Source organism: Aedes albopictus, chromosome 1 (assembly GCF_035046485.1).
Source record: "Aedes albopictus strain Foshan chromosome 1, AalbF5, whole genome shotgun sequence".
NCBI classification, from domain to species: Eukaryota; Metazoa; Arthropoda; class Insecta; order Diptera; family Culicidae; genus Aedes; species Aedes albopictus.
This window is the reverse complement of record NC_085136.1, coordinates 107,376,833-107,395,291: the sequence shown is the minus strand read 5'-3', so window position 1 is coordinate 107,395,291 and position 18,459 is coordinate 107,376,833. Positions and strand designations below refer to the sequence as shown.

General features: G+C 45.5%; 3 protein-coding genes across 3 annotated transcripts; all 3 read right to left on the bottom strand.

Annotated features, from left to right (window-relative positions):
* Window positions 1-749: 749 nt before the first annotated feature.
* On the bottom strand, window positions 750-4,695 carry LOC134285106 (uncharacterized). The gene has a single exon (XM_062845159.1). The coding sequence runs from the start codon at window positions 4,517-4,519 to the stop codon at window positions 3,122-3,124; it is 1,398 nt and encodes a 465-aa protein (XP_062701143.1). The 5' UTR covers window positions 4,520-4,695; the 3' UTR covers window positions 750-3,121.
* Window positions 4,696-10,096: 5,401 nt separating this feature from the next.
* Window positions 10,097-12,121, bottom strand: LOC115261734 (uncharacterized). Its single transcript, XM_029863625.2, has one exon. It carries the CDS (start codon window positions 12,119-12,121, stop codon window positions 10,097-10,099), a length of 2,025 nt encoding a protein of 674 aa, XP_029719485.2.
* A 162-nt stretch (window positions 12,122-12,283) lies between these two features.
* On the bottom strand, window positions 12,284-16,749 carry LOC134288944 (uncharacterized). The gene is made up of 4 exons (XM_062854876.1): window positions 15,763-16,749; window positions 14,678-15,440; window positions 12,922-13,388; window positions 12,284-12,850 (listed from the first exon to the last, which is right to left on the bottom strand). Exons 1-4 carry the CDS (start codon window positions 16,747-16,749, stop codon window positions 12,284-12,286), a joined length of 2,784 nt encoding a protein of 927 aa, XP_062710860.1.
* Window positions 16,750-18,459: the final 1,710 nt, after the last annotated feature.

The following is an 18,459-nucleotide window of genomic DNA, read 5'->3' as shown; positions in this document are numbered from 1 at the left end:
ATCACTTTTTCGTCCAAACACTGCACTCCAGCGATGCCGGTGGGTCCTGGCGTCCGGTTCACTGGCGCTCCGACGACCCAGACCGGTGCTACGACGCGTTCTACTCTACTAGCCCTCGGCTCTACTCCGTCAGAGAGTTTCCCGGCGAAGGAATGTCTCCCGAAACCGATCGTTGTTCCTCCCGCCAACTTTGCTGTAGTACAACCATGATCTGAACTACAGTCCTGTTAACTACGTTCCACTTTTCTTCGTCGCTGCACATACGTTCGACGATATTTTCCACATTTACGTCGACGCCGACAATTGCTGCCATTTCTCCTCGCGAATGCGCGAACCTTGGACAACTGAAGATGACGTGCTCCGGTGTTTCTTCTGTGTCCCGACACTCAGGACAGATCGGTGAACTGGCATGGCCGAATCTGTACAAGTACTGCTTAAAGCACCCATGACCAGACAGAAATTGTGTCATGTGGAAGTTAACCTCCCCGTGTGCTCTGGTGATCCACATCGACACGTTGGGAATTAGACGATGAGTCCACCTGCCATTCGCAGCGTTATCCCACTGCTGCTGCCACTTGTGTAGTGTGCTGACTCGCGCTCTCTTCCGAATTCCTCTTGTGCCTCGGTCCCTGTAGCATTCGCTATCTTCTTCCAGTAGAAGGCAGATAGGGATCATCCCGGCTATTACACACACGGCGTCTGACGAGATGGTTCGATACGCACTCGACACTCGCATCGCCATCAGCCTGGACGTACGGTTCAGCTGGGCGCGGTTTCTTCCAGTCTTTAATGCCGACGACCACACTGGGGCTGCGTATCTGACGATGGATGATGATACGCTCGCTAGTAGTCTCCGCTTGCTGCTGATGATCGCAGAGTTGTTAGGCATGATCCGGGATAGTGCCGAGATCACCACCGTGGCCTTCTTGCAGACGTAGTCAACGTGGTTGTTGAAGTTCAGTCGGTCGTCTAGCATCACTCCCAAGTGCCTGACTTCGCGCTTCGAGTCGATAGTACACTCGCCAACCACAATTGTTGCATGCTGCACATTCTTCCGGTTGCTGATGACAACTATCTCAGTCTTGTGGTGAGCTAGAGATAGCTTCTTCTCCCGCATCCAGTCTTCCACCGTGTCTATCGCCTCCGTGGCCAGTACTTCTACTTCCTCTCGTGTTTCTCCGATCACAAGCAGCGCCACGTCATCCGCAAATCCGACGACCTTTACTCCTCTGGGAAGGCTCAGTTTCAAAACCTCATCGTACATGACGTTCCAGAGAGTCGGGCCCAGAATGGATCCCTGCGGAACGCCCGCCGTAATAGCCACACTCCTCTTTCCGGCGTCTGTTTCGTAGATCAATCTGCGGTTCTGGAAATAACTTTTCAGAATCTGGCACAGATACTCAGGTACCCTCAGCCTGTGCAGCGAATCGGCAATTGCTGCCCAGCTGGCACTGTTGAAAGCATTTTTGACGTCTAGGGTGACCACCGCGCAGTAACGGTTTCCCCTTCTCTGTTGCTTCTGCGCCGTCTGCATAGCATCCACAACCGTTCTGATGGCATCTACAGTGCTCCTGCCTTTCCGGAATCCGAACTGCAATTCTGATAGACCGCTCTCACTCTCAGTGTATTTCGTGAGCCTGTTTAGGACCACTCTCTCCAACAATTTACCAACGGTATCCAATAGGCATATCGGCCTATACGCTGATGGGTCGCCGGGAAGTTTCCCAGGCTTTGGCAGTAGCACCAATTTCTGTCGTTTCCAGATGTCAGGGAAACTGCCCTCCTGAATGCAATGTTGTATTGTGCTCCTGAACATATCCGGGTTTTTGTAGATTGCTGCTTTTAGTGCCACGTTTGGTATCCCGTCCGGGCCAGGGGCTCTCTCGATTGGCAAGACTTTCGCTACCGCGATCAGCTCTTCGTTAGTCACCCTGATTTCTTCATCGTGGGTATTCGTGGGTATCCTGATTGACGTACGGTGTGGGCGGCCAGATTGTTGGCTCGTGAATCGGAAACAGTGCCTCGATGATAACTTTCATCTTTTCCGGGCATCTGTCGGGTGGTACCGCAGGACCTTTTATCTTCGACATTGCTACTTTGTACGCACTACCCCATGGATTCAAGTTGGCCTTATGACAGAGATTGTCAAGACAGGCTTTCTTGCTGAGCTTGACCGCTTTGTTCAATGCGGCTCTTGCTGCTCTGTAAGGTAACCTACGTTGCTCCCTATCACCGTCATTTCTAGCCCTCTGCATCCTTCTTCTAGCTCGTAAGCACTGTGCTCGCAGATCAGCAATCGTTGGGTTCCACCAGTAGACGGGGTGTCGACTGTTTCTTGGTTTTCCCATCCTTGGCATTGTAGCGTCGCACGCGCGGGATAGTACCGCTACCAGCTCGTCTGCACTGAGGTTCAGTGAATTGCTCTCCAGCCTTAGCGCCTCCACAAACACGTCCTTTTCGAAGTTCGCTGTCCTCCACCTCCGCTCATTCGTTTGTGTCCCACGTGACTCCAGCCGAGCCCTGCCTCCAATATGGTACCGGATGGCTTGATGGTCGCTGTGGGTGTATTCCTCACATACTCTCCAATTTATCGCTCCCATCAGAACAGGACTGCAAAAGGTGACGTCGACGATAGACTCTCTACCTTCCCTACGATACGTACTGGTGCTACCTTCGTTGGCGATGTCTATGTTTAGCTTAGCTAGGGCCTCCAGTAGACTACTTCCTCTTGGGGTTGTGAGACGGCTACCCCATTCGACCGCCCAAGCGTTAAAATCGCCGGCAATGACGACTGGTCTTCGGCCGATTAGCTCCTCGGTTATCCAGTCCAGCATTTGGTTAAACTGCTCTATCGTCCATTTTGGTGGGGCATAGCAGCTACATATAAAAATTCCGTTGATTTTCACAACCACAAAACCTTCATCTGCGCAGTACACTTCTTGCACGGGATATCTTCCCGCTGTCCAGACTGCTACTGTTTTCGCCCTATCTGCTGTCCAGTTTCCATCTCCGGGGGGAATTCGGTATGGCTCCGAAATAATAGCAACATCGCAGTTTTGCTCCACAACGGCTTGTCGCAGCAAAAGCTGTGCAGTCTCACAGTGGTTGAGGTTGATTTGGATTACCTCCACTGGGACTTAGTTGCACTCACTTGCTTGAAGGCCGGGCATCTTCGGCCACCTGTCGGATGGTTGCTGTTCTCTGTGTTTGCGCAGATGAGGCACTTCGGGGACTTCCTGCAATCCTGAGCTTTGTGGCCTTCCTCACCACACCTTCTGCATAGTTTGCTTCTGTCAGGCCCTTTGCAATCTCTTGCCAGATGGCCGTACTCTAGGCATTTGAAACACACTTCCGGTTGCTGAGAGATACTCAGGGGGCACACACACCAGCCTATTTTGATCTTGCCAACTCTTAGTGCCTTATTGGCTGCATCGATCGGTAGTTTGATCGATGCCACCTTCGTGCCAGAAGGTCCGTTTCTTACACGGATGGTCATCCAGGCTTCTCCTAGCTCGCACTGCTCCTTCATAGCTACTTCAACTTCCTGCTCCGATGTGACCTCGTCCAAGTCTTTGCATAGGAGGGTTGCTTCCGGACATAGGGCCCTGACTTCGACCTTATCGCCCATAGCTTTCTCGGTAAGCTCTTTGTAGGAGGAGCTGCTTCCTTTTGGATCCCTTCTTAACTCGAGGATCATTTCCCCATTGCGGGTGCGCCTAATTTTCTTCACGTCTTCCCCTAGCTCCCTAAGGTCCGGATTAGTCCGCATGGTGCGCAGAACTTCCGCGTACGAGTCGTCACTTGTTTTGACGATGAGAGCTTCACCTTTATTTTTTCTCTTTATGAGCTTCCGTTTGTCGGACCTGCTTTTACCGGCCGACTTCGCTTTTCTTTTGCCGACGACCTGCCAAGGGGTATGGCCGTCTGCGACGACATTCTCTACTGGATGGCGTGCACCAGTAACGGGGGCGTCCTTATGTTTCTTGGAGCCACCGGGTCTCACTTCTCCTGGCGATGCCCTTGGTCTCTTCGGCGTGAAAAAGGGTGTAGTTTGCATCCTCTGGGAGATGCTTTCCACCACGCTATTTTTCTCCGCAGTTTTGTTAGTGATCTGCCTTCTCGCTTCCGACGTTCGGCTTGCTTCACTGGCAGTCTTGGCTGCCAAGAGCTCCTTCTCTGCATCTTCGGCTCTCTGTGCCATACTCTTCCACTCTTTAACTGCCGATCCAAGGGCCCCTTGGATCTTAATCACCAACGCTTTGATGTCCTTGTGCACGTTGCTCCGTTTGTCGACGTATTCGTGCAGCTCGTCTACCAGCTTTTTGGCTACTTCTACCCTTGGTAGTTTTGGTACTCTCGACCATGCGCTGTATTGCTGCTGCTGCATCTGTTGGTGCTCCTTCTCTTGCCCTTGTAGCTTTTGCACCTGCTGGGTTTGCGATGGTGGTGTCCTCGCCAACCCAGTTCTGGCAAACGGATTTGCCGCTCCTGCTTCGTTGTTTGTTGTTTGATCTTCCATTCTTCAGGGTCCCCCCTCCGCACCGCTATCACCATCCGTTGTATCTAGTCGCTTTCGTGATCTCTTGGTTATCTATGGATCAGGGAGGCCAAGCGAGGGTTGGACACGTTCCTTCATGGGGTTCATGTCCAGAGCCAGATCAGCGTTAGTCGGGAATGGTTCATCCGAGCCTAGTACGCATCAGAGATGATGTACAGATGATAAACGTATCCGGAGGCCTGCTAAGGTTTTACCGGGACGGAGGCAAACGTACCATTAGCCCACTCGCCGTTTCAAGTTGGTGTCACCCTTCTTTACTCAGGGAGTAGAATAGCACGAGTACCAGCCCATCGTCGCCATCCGATCCGTATTCCGTAACTTGTCCATTGTCGTTTGCGTTGACCAGTATGCCATAATCAGGATGTTACTGGCATCGATCCTGATGTGCCGGTTGGCACTCCGGGTGTTTGGGCTAAGGCACTTTGAAAGCGGTGTGTGTGTGTGAGTGTGTGTGTGTATGTGCGTGTGTGTGTATGTGTACAAAAAGGTCACCTCATTTTTAGATAGTAAATATCCACCGAATTCAACGACCGATGGTTCATTCGATGCGGTATGTAGTCCCATTGTTTCCTATTGAAAATGGTTCAGATCGGTTCAGCTGTTCCGGAGTTATGGCCATTTAGGTGTTCTGGATCGGCACCCCAGGAAGGGGCCAGATATAAAAACGTTACAAACCCATGCATGCGACACATCAAACCACGGCATTTTAAATAACCTGATGAACGGTTTGCAGGAAAATAGTCTCAGACCATATCTGAACCGGTAGTGTTCCGGAACCGGTTCCGGTTGTTCCGCCGGAAGTGGCCAAATATGAAACCAACCCATGCATGCGGCACATCAAACAGTGGCTTTTTCGATAACCTGATGAACAGTAGGCAGGAAAACATTCTCAGATCATATCTGAACCGGTAGTGTTCCGGAACCGGTTCCGGGTGTCCCACCGGAAGTGGCCAAATATGAAAGTGAACCAAACCCATGCATGCGACACATCAAACACCGCCTTTTTGATAACCTGATGAACAGTAGACGGAAAAATATTCTCAGACCATATTTGAACCGGTAGTGTTATAGAACCCGTTCCAGATGTCCTGCCGGAAGTAGCAAAGTATAAAAATTAAACAAACCCTCACATGCGAAGCATCAAATCGCGGCTCTTTAAGCAACCTGATAAATCATTAGCAAGAAAATAGTTTCAGACCTTATTTGGATCAACCGATAGTGTTCCGGAACCGGTTCCGAGTGTTCCGCCGGATGTAGTCAAATGTGGTAGAGAACCAAACCCATGCCTGCGGTACATTAAAAAGCGGCTATTTAAATTACTTGATGAACGATTAGCAAGAAAATAAGCTCAGACCACATCTAAGATCTTTTTAAAGACTACCGATAGTGTTCCGGAATCGATCTAGGGTGTCCCGCCGGAAGTGGTTAAATGCCAAAAGGAACCAAACCCATGCATGTGATACATCAGATAGCGGCTTTTCAGATAACTTGGTGAAAGGTTAACAAAAAAAAGGGTTACACCACATTAGACAATATCGGTAGTGTTCCAGAACCGTTTCAGTTGTTACGCCGGAAGTGGTCAAATACAAAAATGAACCAAACCCATCCATTAGACGCATCAATTCATGGCTTTTTAGGAAAACTGATGGACAGTTAGCAAGAAACAAGTCTCACACCATATAAGGGATAATCGGTATTGTCCCGGAATCGGTTGCGGGTGTCCCGCCGGAGGTGACCAAATGAAAAAGTTATCCTAACCCATACATGCTATACATCAAATCGTTACTTTTTAGATAACCCGAAAAACGGTGTTGCAAACAGCAGCTTTGGGCACCGATCTTCTAGCAAGGCCAAATGAGAACGTGTAGTGGATTCACATAGCCTATGATGTAAAGCTGTAATTTAATAAACATATAGTACATACCACAATTTACAATGGCAAAAGGTTATTGCAACCATAACAAATTGCAAATGCTCCATAGAAAATCAAAAAGTGCTCCATATAGAATGAACATATGTTCCATGAAAATGTGCAATGTTACCCATAAATAATTGAAAACGTTCCATACTTTATGAAAAATGTACCGGTAAAACATAAAATTTTCTCATTAAAAGTGAAATTTTGCACCAATAAATAATACTGAAATGCTCCATAATAAAATACAAATGCTCCATAATAAAATGCAAACGCTCCATAAAAAATTGTACCCATAGAAAATTAAATATTGCTCCATAGAAAAATTAAATTACGCCATAAACAATTGAAATTGCACCATAGAAAATAGACAAATGCTCCATAAGTATTAGCAAGCTGCACCACATAAAATACAATTTGCTCCATAAAAAATTGAAATTTCTCCATAACTTTGAACATTTGCACCACTAAAGCAGTGCAATGTAAAGCAATTCAGCCCTGTCGAATGAAATTATGAGAATATGCTATCTATGGAGGATTTTCAATTTTTCATGGAGCAATTCATATTTTCTATGGTGTAGTTTGATAATACTTATGGAGCATTTGTCTATTTTCTATGGTGCAATTTCAATTTTTTATGGTGCAATTTAATTTTTCTATGCAGCAATATTCAATTTTCTATGGGTACAATTTTAATTTTTTATGGATCATTTGCATTTTTCTATGGAACATTTGTATTTTATTATGGAGCATTTCAGTATTATTTATTGGTGCAAAATTTCACTTTTAATGAGAAAATTTTATGTTTTACCGGTACATTTTTCATAAAGTATGGAACGTTTTCAATTATTTATGGGTAACATTGCACATTTTCATGGAACATATGTTCATTCTTTATGGAGCACTTTTTGATTTTCTATGGAGCGTTTCTATTTGTTTATGGGTGCAATAAATAGGCTGCCATTTACAATTAATAATTACTCACAACTTCGGTGTTTTATACACAGGAACGAAGACTTTAGTTCCTTTGCACCCGTGCCGTTGCTTTATTTATGACTTTTTAGTGCACGGGGACAAAACAAAAACATCCAAAGAATGACATTTTCAAACAAAAGGTACACCGACAATTTACAGAGGTTCACACATCATTTCTCACGTTACAAACGGTTAGCAAGAAAAATGGCTCAGACCGCATTCAAAACTACCAGTTGTGTTCAGGGTTGGGTTATCCTACCGAATGTGGCCGAATACAAAAGTGAACCAAACCTATGCATGCCGCATGCGACACATCAAACCGCTGTTTTTTCAATAACCTGAGGAACGATTAGCAAGAAAATAGGCTCAGACCACATTGGAGGCTACTGATAGTGATGCAGAACCAGAATTGGGTGGAACAGGAACTACAAAAGTGACCAAAGTCAATGCAAGCGATAAATGTGTGTAAGAGAACAAAATCTTGACTGAACTAAGGCCACATATATACAGACGTCTCACTCTACTTACTACCCATCGTGCTTGTTTCAACGGTTGAATCATATATAGATCAAGCCTTACTTTACCAAACACCGTATGTAACATAGAGTAATGCGGGGCAAAAGTTCACACCTAACAGTATATATCAAATAACTATTAAACAAAAAGAAAATAATATCGTTGTTTCTCGTTAAACGAATCCCTATCATGTTACCTTCGAAACGTATTACTAGATTTTTTTCACGTTCCTTTTGTTGTTCTAGTGATAAAAATGTTAATACAAGTACTCAACTGCGAACTTTTGCCCCATAGTGGGAGCAAAAGTTCGCACACTGTGAAGGATAGTTTATTAGTGTGAAGTTCATTTATATCATGTTAATTCATGTTCACCATTTCACTCTATGCACGATATGTGTTTCTTTCAATTCATGGCACTACATGCCAATTGGAACACGGCCTGGTAATTTTAGTATACAGTGTATTTTATGAACACTTCCAATTCTTTTCCAGCGTTACTGAAGTTGTCAAAATACATTGTGAAGTAATTACAGCTGTAGGTGTTACACAAAATACTTGAATCTAACCTTCGTCAGTACGGTGATAAATTATAAGTATGAATTTACAAACTAAGCTATGAAAGACCCCAAAAAAGTAGAACAACATAATATTCCCAAAAACTTTCAAAGGTTTTCACGAATATGGCGAAAAAATGTTCCAAAATGTTTTTTCAGCCATTCTTCATTTTTGAAAGGCGAACACATTGATTGTCTAAGAATCGATTTTCTTCCAAAAATAAGTTTAAATCCTCTTTCAAAACGATTTAAAGATGCATACTACACATATTATACATAATATTAGTTTCTAAACAAAATCGCCATTGCTTCAAATATTTTGTGACTATATTGATGCTCTAGATTCAGAAATATAGTGTGAACTTTTGCCCTACAGCTATTGCGAACTTTTGCCCCACTGTCGAGGTTTTAACAATGTTCCTTCCTACAAGAAGCACTAGAAGCTTTTTGTTTATTCGAGTGCACCTCTCGAACTACTATGGAATTACGATTCTACGACATCAAGAGATTGTGTAAATCTTCTTCTTTCGATCATTACAAATTCTTATTATAAAAGATCCAAAAATTGCATCAAAATAGCTAGAAACACATTTGTTTCCATAACTCTGCCACTACATAACGAAATCGTTCCAGTTTTTATTGACGAGTATCTGGGCAAACTTTTGCCCCGCATTACTCTATGTAAACAAAAAAGAGATTTTCACATGAGGCGCTGAATTTCGTTAAGGACTACTTGTATCACTTACCTTTAGGGATGATTTGTGAAAAAATACCCGGATTTTTCACGTTTTTGAAATGCTCAATGTATTAGTTGCTACGGAAACAGCGAACTTCCCCTTCGATTGTCTCCATTCGTGGATTTTGTTAGATACGGTATGTGGTAAAGTTACGCGTGAAATCGTTTTTGTTCGTTTGACGTTTACTCACTACCGCCATCAAGCCAGCAGCGATTTGTGAAATGCAACCTGATTAGCATTTGGTGATTATTTTTTCGTGACGATGTTGATGATGAATATGTCCCAAATGATATATCTGTTTGTCCGTACTAAAGCAATCTCAACAAATCACACCACTTCAGATTCCTGAGGTGTAAAAATATACAGTAGGATGGATCAACGTTATATGGGAAAATGAAAATTATCGCATCAACCCCGGACAAAGTTTTTTCAATCCTCTTTTGCGTCTAAACTATTGGGATTTTTTTAATGGTTTTATTGCTTGCATTTTTTGTCAAATTTTACATGAATCTTGTAACCTATGAAAATAAAATATAGCCTAAAGTGTGAAGAAAAATCTCTGTCGAAGACCGTTGTACGGAAAGACGTTAAACTCCCGACGGAACCCGGAGAAGAGGAAAAAACCGCGTTTTACGCTTGAAATACAACTTTTTGATTTAATCAACTTTTTCTTTCTTCTTTACACGTGTCGATTTAGTATTGGAATGAATTGAAGGGAAAATCTTGTGGAATCGTGTTTTTTCTCTGATGACAGTTGGGCGCAAGGTGGTTGCGCAAAGAGGTGTGCTGTGTTGTGGGAGCGTCGCACCGGAACATCCTCCCCGCCTTGAGGCCACGTGCCTCAATCCGATAGCAAGACGCAAACCTTCTGAACAGGGCGTTGGTACTCAGTTTGGCCCCGTCGCAAGGTCACAGTTCTGACGATTCCCGATGGATCCGGATGCAGCTTCACAATGCGAGCCAACTCCCATTGAGTCGGCGGGACGTTTTCGTTTTTGACCAACACTAGTTGGTTCGCCTTCACATTATCCTCTGTAGTTCGCCACTTCATACGCGGCTGCAGTGTGGCCACATATTCTTCACGCCAGCGTCTCCATATTTCTTCGGTGTGTTTCTGTAGCGCCTGCCATCTGTCCAGCCGATTGACTGGGATATGCCGGACTCCTGGTTCTGGGATGAGGTTCAAGGGCTGTCCCACCAAAAAATGCCCCGGTGTCAAGGCCTCGTAACTGTCAGGGTTGCTGGAGAGCGCGCAGACCGGCCTTGAATTGAGGCAAGCCTCCACTTGGGACAAAACCGTCGTGAATTCTTCAAAAGGGAGCTGTTCCGATCCAACGACCGCGAGGATGTGCTTCTTGGCGCTTTTTACGGCTGCCTCCCAAATCCCGCCTCGGTGTGGCGCCGAAGGAGGGTTGAATATCCACTTGATGCCTTGGTTGGTGAGGAAGTGATCCACCGCCCGGCTGTTGTTCCTGAACGAACGTTGAAGATCCTGGAGCCAATTGTCGGTACCAACAAAATTGATCCCATTGTCCGACCAAATTTCGTTGGGATATCCACGCCTTCCGATGAACCGCTTGAGCGCGGCGATGAAGGCGCTGCTTGAGAGGTCACTGGCAGCCCCTAGGACCGCCTTGGTGGCCATGCATACAAACACCGCCAGGTAACCCTTGGATGTCTTGACTCCCCTGACGCACAATGCATGGATCTTGAATGGGCCGGCATAATCAACGCCGACGCCGACGTGGGTGAACGCACGCGTAGCCATCACTCGGGATACAGGTAGGCTACCCATGAGCTGATTGGCGGTCTGCCCCTTCAGTCTCACACATCGAATGCAACTGCGAACTGTTCGCCGAATTGCCGTTTGCAACCCAACAACCCAGTACTGTTGGTTCACCGTAGCTGTCAGTAGCGTTGGACCCGCATGCAGGTTCTGCAGATGGGGGTCTCTCAGTAGCAATTCCGTCAACCGATGATCACGTGGGAGTATAACGGGATGTTTCACATTGAACGAGTATGGCGAGTTCTGTAGGCCTCCCACAAGCACTGTTCCACTGTCGTCCAGGAATGGGTGTAGTGCAGACAAGCGATTCTTGATCGGCAACTCCCCTGCCTTGGCGAGTATCTCCATTTCTTGCTTGAACACGTCGAATTGTGCAGCTCTCGCCAGCTGCAATCTTGCTGAGTTGATTTCAATCGGTGTCAATGTTGGCTCATGTTGAATGCCCCGCGCTGCTTGTAGGAAACGGTTCACGTATGCCAGCGCGCGTACAACCAACCTGTAGCTTGAGCGTCGATGTAGAAGTTCCAGCTCGACCGCATAGTTGCTTCGGCAAGATATTGGCAAGGAGTGTAGGGCCTTGAGCTTCCTTTCTTCGAGACTATCTTCATCGACGATTGGTTCATAGGGTTCAGCCTTCCAAAATTCTTCGTCCTGACGTAGCCACTCCGGTCCGAGGAACCAGAGGTCAAACGAAACGAATTCACCCGGCGAAAGTCCTCTAGAAGCGCAATCTGCTGGGTTGTCCTGGCTACTTACATGATTCCACCGCTCACGGGGTAGAAAGTCGAGAATGGCGGAAGTACGATTAGCTACGTACGTTTTCCACCTGCGAGGATGTGATGACAGCCACTGGAGCACGATTGTGTTGTCTGTCCATGCCCAGTGTTCCACAGTGAGATGAGAGAGTGCTTGAGTGACCCGCTGCATTAGTTCTGCCAACAGAGCAGCAGCGCTCAGCTCCAAGCGCGGCAGCGAGACTTGCTTGATTGGTGCCACTCTTGTCTTGGCAGCCACGAGGTTCACGAAAATGTTGCCAGCGTCGTCCCTTGCACGACTGTAGATCACCGCACCGTAGGCCATTTCGAATGCGTCTGAAAACCCGTGTAATTGCACCTTTCCGCCGAAACTCACCATGTATCGTGGTATGTGATTCTGTTCCAAGAGGTGGAGGCCTTCCTTGATGTCCTTCCATGGTACCTCGACTGAAGCAGGCAAAGGATCATCCCAGGAAACGTCACTCAGTCATAGTTGTTGAAACAAGATCTTGATCTTCACCATAATCGGAGACAACCACCCGTACGGATCGAAAAGTCTCGATGAATCCGAGAGCAGCTGTCTTTTAGTGTTGACGCTGTCTACTGATAGGCTCACCTTCAAAGAAAACACGTCGTCCTTAGGTAGCCACTGGATGCCAAGCGCTTTTACTGCCTCCGGTTGTTCCGCAAGCTTCATCTCCACTGGCATCTGCTCCGTGTACTCGTTGTCGCTCAGAAGTTCAGGTCGATTAGTCGTCCACTTTCGTAGATTGAATTCCGCAGAGCGCAGGATCTCGCACACTTGAATCACGCGAATCTGTCTCGCCTCGTCGATATTCTTCGCCCCGGACATGAAGTCGTCGACGTACACATCCAGAACTATTCGTTGGGCAGCTTCAGGGTAGACCGTTTCGTAGTTTCTAGCTGCCTCTCGCATGGCCTCGATAGCCAGATACGGGGCCGGCTTCGTTCCGTAAGTAACGGTACATAGACGGAAGTGATTGATGGGTTCGCCAGGGTCGCTACGCCATACAACCCGTTGGAAGTCTCTGTCCTGTGGATGGACCCACACTTGACGGAACATCTTTTCCGCATCCGCAGCGAATGCGATTTCGTTCGAGGTACCTCCTCCATGTGTCTCAGAGCGAGATACTCTTCGACGAAATCACAGTACTGCCGATGAAAAACAGGATCGCGTTCGAAGCGTTTCTCCATGGCCCTCAAACGTTTGATGGCTGGCGTGAGGGATTCACCCAGCGCAGGCTTCGATTCGTCGAAAGGCAACCGAACGATGAAGCGTCCTGAATCGTCACGTGTGGTTGTGGACCGGAAACAATGCACGGCGGCCTGCTCCTCTGGTGCGAGCTGCTGCGATTTCGGCACTTCTTCTTGTTCCCAGAACTGGCGCAAAGTACGGTTGACATCCACCTCGATGTGTAAGTTGATGATGGAAACATTGCTGGGAATCCCTGCTGTGTAGATCGATTGGTTGCCACGTACGATCCAGCCGAAAATCGTGTTCTGGGCGACTGGGTTCTCCAATTCGTCCTTGACTTGCTCCGGTTGGAGAATGGCAAGAAAGACATCCGCACCTAAAATGATATCAACAGGTGCCGGCTGGTTGTAGGGTAAAAGCTCCCTTAGTGGAGGTAGTACCAATAGTGGTGGTAGTGACAATTTAGCACTATTTCGACCAAAAAGCCTGCAAATGGCATTTTTAATAGATGCATCATACCTAATTTATAACATTAATTCAGTTTTGTATTCAGGATTTGGCGGAAAACCTATTTTAAATAATTATTTTCCTTAACTTTTTTGCTCCTTTGCACCTATAGTGGCGGTAGTGTTCCTGTAGTGGTGGGTCCCATAAGAATTCAATGGGATGCGCCACTATAGGAACCAATGTTAAATTTTACCTCCATAATAGGAACGGTGTACCTATAGTTGGTGCATGTGATTTATTAGCAATAACTGAAATAAATAATGCTTTTTACATTTTTCCTAGCAAATTTAAGTGAACAACTACCGATTAGCGTTTTCAGAGTTTTTATTTTCAGGTATTATCAATTTTATTCAATTATTTTAGTACAAGGAGCTACTAATAGCACCACTATTGGTACATTTACCCTACGCCGGATCCGCCAGGGCATCCTGGATCTCCTTTTGTAGTAGCTTCGAATTGGGCTTCACCAACTGCGCAGGAAGAGTCGACGTTAGTTTGCCCATCACGAACGCGCTGCACAGTGGGAAAAAATAGGTATAAATCGCGAATAAATCCAATATCTCTGCTCGGAGTGGATGGATTCGAATGAATTTTTGACACAAACTGCAAAAATCTCTACAGTTTCAGATAAAAAGGGTGTCATTCGCCGCACGATGCTGGAAATCAGTGTATTGAGCTCGTTTTACCCCACGTTTTCTTTTTCACACCTTTTTGGGAAAATCCTCATCTATTCCCGACTAGCGTGCAAAATAAATGACTTATTTAACTCGTATTTGTGTAGAAACTTCCATTGTATCGGAAATTTGACATAAGATTGCTCCTTCTCTTGTCGATTGCATTCCACATCGGGGTTATTTGAAGATATTTCAATTTTTAAGGTCGTGCGGTGAGCCAAACTAGCTCCATTCGATACTGCGGAAGTTTCAACACAAACACGAATCAAATAAATCATTTATTTTGCACTTCAGGATTTTTCCAAAAAGGTGAATAAGAGAGAGAGAGTGGGGTAAAACGGGCCCAATACACTGATTTCCAGCATCGTGCGGCGAATGACCCACTCCTTATCTGAAACTGTAGAGTTTTTTGCAGTTTGTGTCAAAATTTCATTAAAATCCATCTACTCCGAGCAGAGATATTAAAGTTATTCGCATTTTATACCTATTTTTTCCCATTGTGCGCTGGTTCGCAGAATAACGGCCTCGTTACACCGATTTGCAATCACTAGCTTCACGATTCCACGGGTTGTCCCGGCAGACTGTTGCGCCAATCCGAAGGCCACTACCTTCCCATTAGTACGCGGAATGCCAAGCTTGTTCACGCAGGCCTCAGTAATGAGCGAAGCACCAGAGCCAGAATCGATCAACGCACGACACTTCAGAAACCCACCGTCCACAGCCTTCACGTTGATGAGCGCCGTCGGCAGCACGAACGTTTCATTCAGTGGTTTCGGAACCTGAACCACCAGCGAGCTAACAACATCAACGGGATCTCGTGACGGTTGCGTTGGCTGTTTCGGGTCATCACTACGTTCTTCCTTCCGATCACTTGAGTTTTCAATCTTCGGGCACAACAGCGTGTGGTGGCGCTGCTTACAGCCGCCGATGCGGCACACCGACTTCGAGGCACAATTCTTCGCCGAATGCGAAGGCCGGAAACAATTGTAGCACAACTTCGCCTTTTGTACGAGTTCGCGTTTGCACTGTAAGTCCATTTTCTTAAAATCTTCGCACATATGAATCGGATGCTCGCTGGAGCATTTCGCGCACTTTTGTATCACTGTAGTCGCATGCAGCGACTGCATCTTCTTCTCAGCTTGCATCTTCTTCCCGGGATCCTTCCGTTGAGCATCTGTTGTCACCTTCCTACTGAACGCCGTGCAGGTTTCGAGGGCGTCGCACCGATTGTCCAAGAACTTGAGGAACTTTCCCGGGTAGAGGTGAAATACTGACGATCAAAACGTGATATTGGTTTGATTGATATAAGAGATAAAAGATCTAAAAATAATATCTAAAAAATGTTCCTGGAACATCTGAACAATATCAAAATTTGATATTCCAAGATCAAACGAATAGCTTGCTGCTATTGGTTAGATCTTACAAGATCTAATTATGATCTGATGATGATGTTCCAGGAGTAAATTTTAGATATTATTTTCAGATCTTTTATCTCTTATATCAATCAAACCAATATCACATTTTGATCTCAATATCAAAATATGCTATTATTGAGCTCTTTTCCTCTACCCGGGTTTCGTAGGATGGGTTCTCCACGTCGATAATCCTTTGGGCCCACAAGGACCGGATGTCCTTATCTAGCTTCTCCAGCAAGAGGTGGATCAGCCAGGGGTCGCGTGTATTGTACTCCGCTCCCAGAGCATTTAGTTGTCGAACTACCTCGTCCGAAGTAGTGACCAGTTTGCGCAAATTGTCGGCAGTAGCATTGGTGATCACAGGCTGCTCGACAAATTCCCGGACAAGAGAGAAAACCGTGTATTTCTTCTTGTCATAGAAGTTCGACAATGCCGCCCACGCCTCCTTGTAGTTGGCATCCGAAATCGGGAAAGAATTTACTAGCCGTTTCGCATCATCGCTCAGATACGAAACCAGATACTGCATTTTTAACGAATCACGCAAATCGCGTCTAGCGTGAATCGTTTGGACGAAAATATCCTTGAAGGATCTCCAATTCTTCCGATCGCCATCGAAAGTTGGCACATTTATTGCAGGAAGCCGAACGTTTGCGAAGGGTGCATGATTCGGCATCTGCTCTCCTCCTGCGGGATCGACGTTTACGTTTGCTCCGCCACCCGACGACTGCAGCATCATCGTTCGCTGGGCCTCCAACAGCATCTGCATGGCCTCCCGAAGATCTCTGCTGGAACCGGCCACCGAGCGGTAGCTACCTGAGGAGCCCCTAATGGAACTGTTGTCCCCGTCGTCATCGTTGTCGTTGTGGGAAATGTACCGCTCGAGTGCATCCTTCGCACGATAGAAGTGCGTGTTGAATTCCTCCCGAAAGATGTGCACTGAGGCGATTGCTTCCGGGTCGGGTTGATTCTCCTCTATCTCGCTTTGAGTGTCTCGGAACTTTCTGGCCAGATCCTGCAGCTGTTCGAGCCGATCCAAAACCTCCCCGTGCGAGGCGTTTCGCTCGTGGAGTTTTTCGGCTGCTGCCAGCTGCCACTTCACTTGCACTAACTGCGCGTTTCTTCGACCGACCAACTTTTCCATTCCGGTTCGCGACGTAATCCGAAGAAGAAGGACCAAAAAACTGTACGGAAAGACGTTAAACTCCCGACGGAACCCGGAGAAGAGGAAAAAACCGCGTTTTACACTTGAAATACAACTTTATTATTTAATCAACTTTTTCTTTCTTCTTTACACGTGTCGATTTAGTATTGGAATGAATTGAAGGGAAAATCTTGTGGAATAGTGTTTTTTCTCTGATGACAGTTGGGCGCAAGGTGATTGCGCAAAGAGGTGTGCTGTGTTGTGGGAGCGTCGCACCGGAACAACCGTCATCTGTGATTAAGAAAGAAGCTATATCAGGCCAAACATGTCTAAAGGTCCAATCTGCAGAAGAGAGGCTCTCTTTGGTTTCCCTCTCTTTCGTTAATATCTCAGCTGTTTATTTGTATTTTGATTATCTCCTTGCATTGAACGATGGTCAAATCAATCGTCTTTTGATTTGTACTGCATAAGTAGTTGAAAAGTGTACCATTACATTGCAATAATTGAAAGAGAAAATGAACAAAGAGAGCCTCTCAAATGCAGATAGGACCTATTGAAATGTTTGGCCTGATATCCCAGCTTGTAATTATCGTCTTGATGTTGATCGGCCTTCAGTGATAGTGAAGGTGCTCATGCAGTCAACTGAAAATTCTGATATTTTCCAGCTCTGTCTATACGTTTAACATAACGTCGGAATATGTTCCATTAATAAGTTTCCCATTTTTTTTTTAAACTATTGCTTTTCTCAATAACATATTCTCAGGATTCAGGAACAGTTCGGATACGTCGACAGAAAGATCATGCTTCGGAATGATGGCCCATGCACAGAAATGTTCTATACAAAGCAATAGTGGAAGATTCCAAAAACAGGAACCGAATTCTAGACCACCCGATAGGTAGTAGATTGTCCGCACCACGACAGTTTCAAATCGAACGGACTCAATGTAAGGTACACCGGGGCAAGTTGAAACGGGTGGGGCAAGATGAAACACGAAGTTTTGAAATAGATTTCAATACAATTTGGAAATTTTTCCTTCGCTAAAAGATTGTTTGAATCAAATACTATGTGTTATGGCGATCGAACTGTTTATCATCATTAGAAAACATAATGTTTACCAGCTGTTTCATCTTGCCCCACCCGTTTCAACTTGCCCCGGTGTACCTTATACCAAAACTTCCGTATGAATTTTTTGAGTTTAGCAAAGCCATCTTGACAAGGAAACGTTGACCGATTGAACCCCTGAAAAAGCCCCATACGGACCGAAACGTCGGAAAAAAAATCATAAACTAGTGTTTTTGATTTCTCCAAAAGACTGCAAAGCCAAAATTCTGGAGCAAAACTATCCCAGTCGTATCCCGGCCAAGGAAAGATCATGAGTACATTTTCGACGAGAAAGGCACTATCACCACTAGGTGGATTAATCTGTTTTTTTTTATTTGGATCTCAACATCATTATTCGTTATCTTAAATCGATTTAGTTGGAGATACTTTTTTTATTTTTTTTTATGAATTTCTTTTTTTTCCTATTTTTTTTTGGAAATCTCTGTACTATTATATGTTTCCTTAAAGCCAATTTAAGTTCTCATTGTGTGAGTCAAAAACATTTTAAGATTTTTTGATTACTGTTGAAATGTTCTGATTTTTAGATATTAAAATTTCATTTTTCGTGTTGCTTTTGGAAATTTAATGCTAGTGTTTAATTCCGTAGA